The sequence below is a fragment of the Nicotiana tabacum genome, chromosome 16 (genome assembly GCF_000715075.1).
Source record: "Nicotiana tabacum cultivar K326 chromosome 16, ASM71507v2, whole genome shotgun sequence".
Taxonomy (NCBI): Eukaryota; Viridiplantae; Streptophyta; class Magnoliopsida; order Solanales; family Solanaceae; genus Nicotiana; species Nicotiana tabacum.
This window is the reverse complement of record NC_134095.1, coordinates 137,581,291-137,588,144: the sequence shown is the minus strand read 5'-3', so window position 1 is coordinate 137,588,144 and position 6,854 is coordinate 137,581,291. Positions and strand designations below refer to the sequence as shown.

Sequence of the window (6,854 nt, the reverse complement as noted above, 5' to 3'; positions counted from 1 at the left end):
ATATGCTAAGGGGACGAAGCCCATTCGAATATAATACAACATAAATCCCGAAATCACCAAAATCCGACACCCGAGCCCACGTCTCGGAATTTGATAAAATTCACATCAATAGATTCCTTATCTCCCCACGAGTTCATACATATCAAAAGTCCCAAAATTCGACCACAAATGGTCCCTCAAATTCTCAAGTCTAGGTCTCCAATACCAAGCCCTAGTTTTCCCAAATTTTAACCCTTAAATTCCATTAATTACAGCTCTAATCCGTGAAATAATACCATAGGAATGAGTTTTAGGTCCAAAATCCTTACCTCAATGAAAACCCCTTGAAATCCTTTTTCAAATCGCCCAAAAAACTCCGAAAGCCGACTTAGAAATGGTGGAAGAGCTCAAAATTGTGAAGGAAATAATTTATATGTTCTGCCCCAGCTAAACCATTTCTGCGGTCCCAAACGCGCACCTGCGAACCCGCACTTGCGGTCCCAGGTGCGCTTCTGCGCAAATCACTTAAACGTCTATTTTTCGCTTCTGCGATACCTGGCGTAGGTGCGGCTCCTTAGCCGCTTCTGCGACTCCAGCCTTCCTAGGCACTTTCTTCTTCTGTGGCCCCTTTCTTTACCTCTGCGGCATCGCACCTGCGGTCCCTAATCCGCAAGTGCGGAAACAACAGAACCAGAAAATCTTCAGCTTCACCAAAAACTCCAAACCCTCCGTCAACCATCCGAAATCACCCAGATGCCCCTGGGACCTCAACCAAAAGCACAAACATATCCCATAACCTTATTCATGCTCATTCCAACTTTCGGAACGCTCAAAACAACATTAAAACACCAAAATCACATCAAATTCAAGCCTAAGATTCCAAAATCTTTCGAATTCCGCTTTTGATCAAAACCCCAACCAAACCACGCCCGAATGACCTGAAATTTTGCACACATCCCAAATGACACAACGGAGCTGCTGCAACTCTCGAAATTCCATTCTGACCCCTATATCAAAATCTCGCCTATCAACCGGAAAACGCCAAAATACCAATTTCGCTAATTTAAGCCTAAATCTACTCCGGGCCTCCAAAACACATTTCGATCACGCTCCTAAGTCTCAAATCACCTCCCGAATCTATCTGAACCCTCGAAACTCACATCCGAGCCCTCTAACATATGAGTCAACATCCGGTTGACTTTTCCAACTTAAGCTTCCTCAAAAGAGACTAAGTGTCTCAAACCTTCTCAAAACCTTTCCGAACCCGAGCCAACCAACCCGATCACATATAGAACCGATACACAAAGCAATAAAAAGCAGAAATGGGAAAAATGGAGCAGTAACTCATGAGACGACTGCCCGGGTCGTCACACTTATTTCTTGTATTTGTGATTAACTTCTTCACTGGTCCAATAACACCAGACAAATATTAAGATGAAAAGTTACCAAGAGGTTTGCATTGAGGCAAAGCCTACAAGTTTAGATAAATATCGCTTAGTTGCTTCTCCGTTCTAATTAATTCGTAGAGACTGAAAAATACTGTTCTTCGCAGTTTCCACCTGCTCTGTTATGATTCTCAGTAGTTGTTACGGCCAAAATATGGTCTCGCTAATCTTATCGTGTGCGAGGTGGCATACTATCTATAATTTTCATTAATTTTTAATTCTTTCGATAGTTCTTGCGACCATGCGCTGGTTATTCTAAAATGTGAATCTATAATTATATTTTTATGTGATGTTACATCATTAATTTGGGATCCAAATTCGGGATTTTCCTTCGCTTGGTATTGGAAAGTATTTGGAATTAAGCATTCATCCATACTCTCGGTAAAATTTGAAATGACAGGATTTGGACGAGTTAAAGGTGGAGAGGTGGGAAGGGCCATGGACGTGGCAATGTCAGAGGCAAAAAAGTTAAAAAATTAAAAGGCACTACTTCCGGGAGTTGAACCAACAACCTTATAAAGATTTTGAAATCCCTCAACCACTAAATTATGTTTTTGGGTGTGGCATGCGAATTCAAAAATATATTAAATGAAAGTTTCCAGCCCTGTTGGAGGAATACATGACAATTCTGCAACCTAGGGCTTGAGCACACATCTCAGCCACATTCACAAGCATCTCTAAAGACAGGACAATCAAGAAACCCTCGTGAAGGACCTTTAGAAAATTCGCATCTCACTCCGGAGATTGAAAATAGTGGTGCAGGTTAGTTCTCTGTTTCTAGAAAATTTTCAGGTTTAGTTTCAGCTCTTATTTGAGCTAGTTTCATATGCATTTTCACTAAAGTATAGCTAACAACTAAATTTGTACAAGACACAATTTGACTGGCTATTAATCAATACTGCACTACGAAGTGTTTGTAAATCTTAGTCCCCATATAACTACTAGATAAACCCATAAAAAAGATGGCTGAAAAAGAATGAGAATAGCACACTGATAAATATATCGTCTTTGTTATAGGTAAATTTCAAACTTACATATGTTCACCATTGGAAATACATCCATAGAAGGAGAATGCATATATAATATATTCTTCACACAACATTCTTTATTTCACACGTAGCTAGCTAGAACTAGCCAATATTGCCAAATACTCTATCACACACAGAGATATGTGTGTATTAACATACATATATATGGCTATGAACCATTGAATAGCATAGATTAGATTACTTGAGAAGGTGACACTCTATATCTTTGGTCACATGTAGGACAAAACCCAAGAGAACGAGAGGCTCTGGGATTTCTTCAGTTTTCTTCTCGTAAACAAATGTCCATGTAGTCCATTGGTGGTCATGGGATGTGGTAATAGTGAAGGAATTGTACAACTCTAATAGATCTCCTCCAATTACTTTCCAAGTGATTGATTTCTTCTCATGATCTACGGCTTCAATCACTTGCTTACAGATCTTATCTTTTCCATCTATAATCAATAAAGTTCAAAAATACAAGAGATGTTACTCCATGTTCAACTGTCCAATTCCTCATATAAAATATATAAACATTCAGAATAACATGTTTTCTTCTCATTTCTTTTGTTTTTCATTTTCATTTTCTCCAAAAATTATTTTAAGCTTGCGAAGATTGGACGTGCTATAAATTTTCTTGAATAGAATTATCGTTAAAAATCTCAAAAGAACATTTGGCATTGTCGAAAATATTGAATTATTAAGGGAAAAAGCTTAAATTTGATTATATTGTGTTTGGTATGTCAAAAGGAATTTTCGTTGAGAAATATTTCTTTAAAAAATATGATCAAAATATTTTTCAGTACTTGGTAATTGTTGACTGAATATATTATATTGAATGCTAGTAATACTATTAGCAAAGAGTGTTAAGAAGTTTTTGAGTACTATTAATAATATGTCTAATAGGTTCAAGTATTAATTGGGGTTAGCAATATGAAGTTAAAATTAAGATAGTTAAAAAAAAAGACTTTTGTTTCCCCTTTTGATGTAAATTTTTTTACAGTAACCAAAAACATCATCAAATAATTTTTTTCACGAAATTTTTTTTTTTTGAAGAAAGACCTTTTTTACATAACCCAATGTGGTAACTCATACAAGTAAATCATATATATGTATAGAGAGAAGAAATATGAATTACATACCGTCGTTATATTTCCAGTTAACAATCGAACCAACTTTTACGGTTTCACCTTCATGAATATCAAATTTTTGGATCTTACCGGGACTTATGTTGCATATATGATGAGTATTGGTGTGAAAAATGTCATGAATCGGGTGTCCTCCACACTTCACCTCTACTGAGGCAATCAACTTGCCTTTCACACCCATATTTTCTTCTTCAATATAGTAGAAAGTAAGTATTGAAAAGGAAGTGGTGAGAAAGTGCTGAGAGGCTGTAGTCTTTATATAGATTATATTCTAGTTTTTTTATTATTATTAAATAATATATTATGTTCTAGTTAGCTGCATGAAAAGCTAGTATAAAACGTGATCCACGAAACTCATGATTTTCATTATTGGAGATGGAAGATTAGTGTTAGCTCATTACGTGTATAAGGTCTTGCTAAGTTACTGTTGTCCTTTACCATGAAATTTTAATCATCTTCTACTTTTAATTTTTAATTCAAACCACCTTAAAACTCCACCAAATCATCCCAAAACTGAAATTCAAGCTTCTTAAAATGTACTTAATCTATTCTAATAATACACACTCAAATAAAAGCAAAACTTTAACCTTTTTTGGGTTACAAATAGCTAATTGACTAATATTAATAATATTTTATGAATTCACCAATTTTTATAATTATATACTTATAAATGGATATAACCGGTAGTTTTCCTTCATTTTACTGTAAAGTTTGAGACTTTCATAAGAGATCAAGTCTCACAATGTATGAATTAGTTTTACTATTATTGTTATTTAAAAGTTGTTATTTCTCTCTATATTTTTTTGTTCTTTTAGTTTAACTTCATAACAATATTATATATATTCAAGGTAGTAAAAGAGATGGAGATCTGAATTATATGGAACACGTTGCATTATTCATGAGATAAGTCAAGCAGTCTAAAATTAACGTTATTAAAGACGAGGAGTTAAGAGGGAGGTACAACTTTAAAACCAATCTACCTAATACCTTACTCAACGCAGAAAATGAGAAGAAAAAATATTGATCCTTAATAGGATACAATATTAAGGATGAGGAGTTAAAAGGGAGGTACAACTTTAAAACCAATCTACCTAATACCTTACTCAAAGCGAAAAAACGAGAAGAAAACTGTTTATAAAAAATATTGATCCTTAATATTTAATAAGATACAATATTTAAAAAAATATTCTTATATCTATTTAAGGTGGAGAAATAGATAGATACGTGATATATAAGGGAAAAGAATGCACTGTCCATGAAACATTTTGTTCATGTTTAATGGTAGTAATTGGTGAGGAACAAATGTTATATAGATGAAACAATCTTACCCAAAGCAAAAATAAAGCACTGGTTAAAAATACATTGATTACTTAATGATTAGATTAAGATGAAAGAAAAAAACAGTTTTAGATATTGATTGCTCAACTATTATTATCTAAAGAAAAGATAGAAACAGTCATATATTTTCAAGGTGGCAGACAAGATAGAGACGTGAGTTATTTAGAAAACAACTACTAGCAATCTATTAGCAAGATTTTTCATGTTCTTAAAGGGAAGCAGTAAATTGGAAGGTATTTCTTTTCTTTTCTTTTTTTCTTTCTTTTTCCTAATTTATGTGACAGGGTGTGGAGTAGGATAGTCAAAACACTTGATTTTCGATGTGAATTTACTATTAATTCCTCATTTTTTTAAATTTTTTTTATATATATTTATAAATTACACGAAAAGTACTACATAGCTAATGATTCAAAATGTTTTTTAAAAAAAAATAAGAAAATTATAACTAAAGAAAAAATAGTATAACTCCACAAAAAATAATACCTTCCATAAAATGCAATGGAGGGCGTAATAAGATTGCGATATCGTATTGTAGGAACAAATTAACTTTTGATTTAGATGGTTAAGGTGGAAATGTCGTGAGCAGACAAAGAAAATCTCATGGACAACGAGATGCAAAAAGCAAATCTTTTGTCATTATTCATTTAAATTTCTTGGCCAACTTCTAATATCTTAAGGTGTCGTATATCTATTTGTTTATATTTTATTTTCCCTTTGTTTATATTTTATTTTCCTTAAATATCGATCCGAATGCCTACCGTGAGACCGAGAGGATTAAATGTCAAATACCCTAAAATCGACCCGTTCATGATGACGTCTGTCGTGAAACTAGGCCAGCCGATACAACTCCCGAATTAACCATTTATCAATAAAAATCATTTTTAAGCCTTTAATTAATCAACTATCTCAAAGTGTAAGTCTAAATGAACAATGCAGAATAAGTACACAAGCCCGACATCAGGGTCTCACAAGCCACGAGTATCTACTAAGGTCTGAAAATATACAAGAAAACGATCTAAGGGATACAAGAGGGAGATGAGCAGGGGCTGCGAACGTCGGGCAGCTATCTTGGTAACTCCAATGACGCTGCCACTGAGTAATCAACACCCGCTACCGGGTTCAGAAATACCTGAATCTGCACACAAGGTGCAGGAAGTAATGTGAGTACACCAACTCAGTAAGTAATAAAAGTAAATGAAAGTTGAGCAGTAAGAAAATACGTAAACCACGTCAGAACGCTACAACAAATGCAGGTCATTTTCAACACAGAACAAAAATCATTTACTTTGTAGAAATCATGCTCAGTTTCGGTAAAAAAAAGCCTTTTAAAACAACTTTCAATAGTTTCATACGAGTGATAAAACAGTGAGTAAAAATGGTAGAAACGTGAACAACCCCTCGAGCAAAAACATGCACCATAAACCGCCCATCGGGCATAATATCAACAGAACCAGCCCCTCGGACTACCTCACAAACACTCGTAATAAGCTCCTCGGGCAAAACATGGATCAAGGACAGCCCTTCGGGCAACAATAAGAAACAACAACAGCCCATCGGGCTACATCATATCACTCACACTATGTACCCACGCTCACTGGGGGTGTACAGACTCCGAGAGGGGACCCTTACGGCCCAAGCGCAATAACAAGCCATCTCGTGGCATAATCAAACAGAATCTCGGCCTCATATAAAGCCACCTCGTGGTGTAACAAATCATAACCTCGGCCTCATAATCATGAATCAGTACAACACTGTTGCGGCGCGCAGCCCGATCCCACAGTATCCTCACAACACAGGCCCTCGGCCTCACTCAGTCAGAAATCTCTCAAGCCACTCGGGCAACAGTAAACCATGATGCTCAATCCAAAATATCATTTAAAATATCAAAACGGAATAAATATGGCTGAGTCATAAAAACA

At 35.3% G+C, this 6,854-nt stretch overlaps 1 protein-coding gene across 1 annotated transcript; it reads right to left on the bottom strand.

The window, feature by feature from the left end:
* Positions 1–2,446: 2,446 nt before the first annotated feature.
* LOC107766236 (kirola) lies at positions 2,447–3,840 on the bottom strand. The gene is made up of 2 exons (XM_016584985.2): positions 3,592–3,840; positions 2,447–2,904 (listed from the first exon to the last, which is right to left on the bottom strand). Exons 1-2 carry the CDS (start codon positions 3,776–3,778, stop codon positions 2,651–2,653), a joined length of 441 nt encoding a protein of 146 aa, XP_016440471.2. The 5' UTR covers positions 3,779–3,840; the 3' UTR covers positions 2,447–2,650.
* Positions 3,841–6,854: the final 3,014 nt, after the last annotated feature.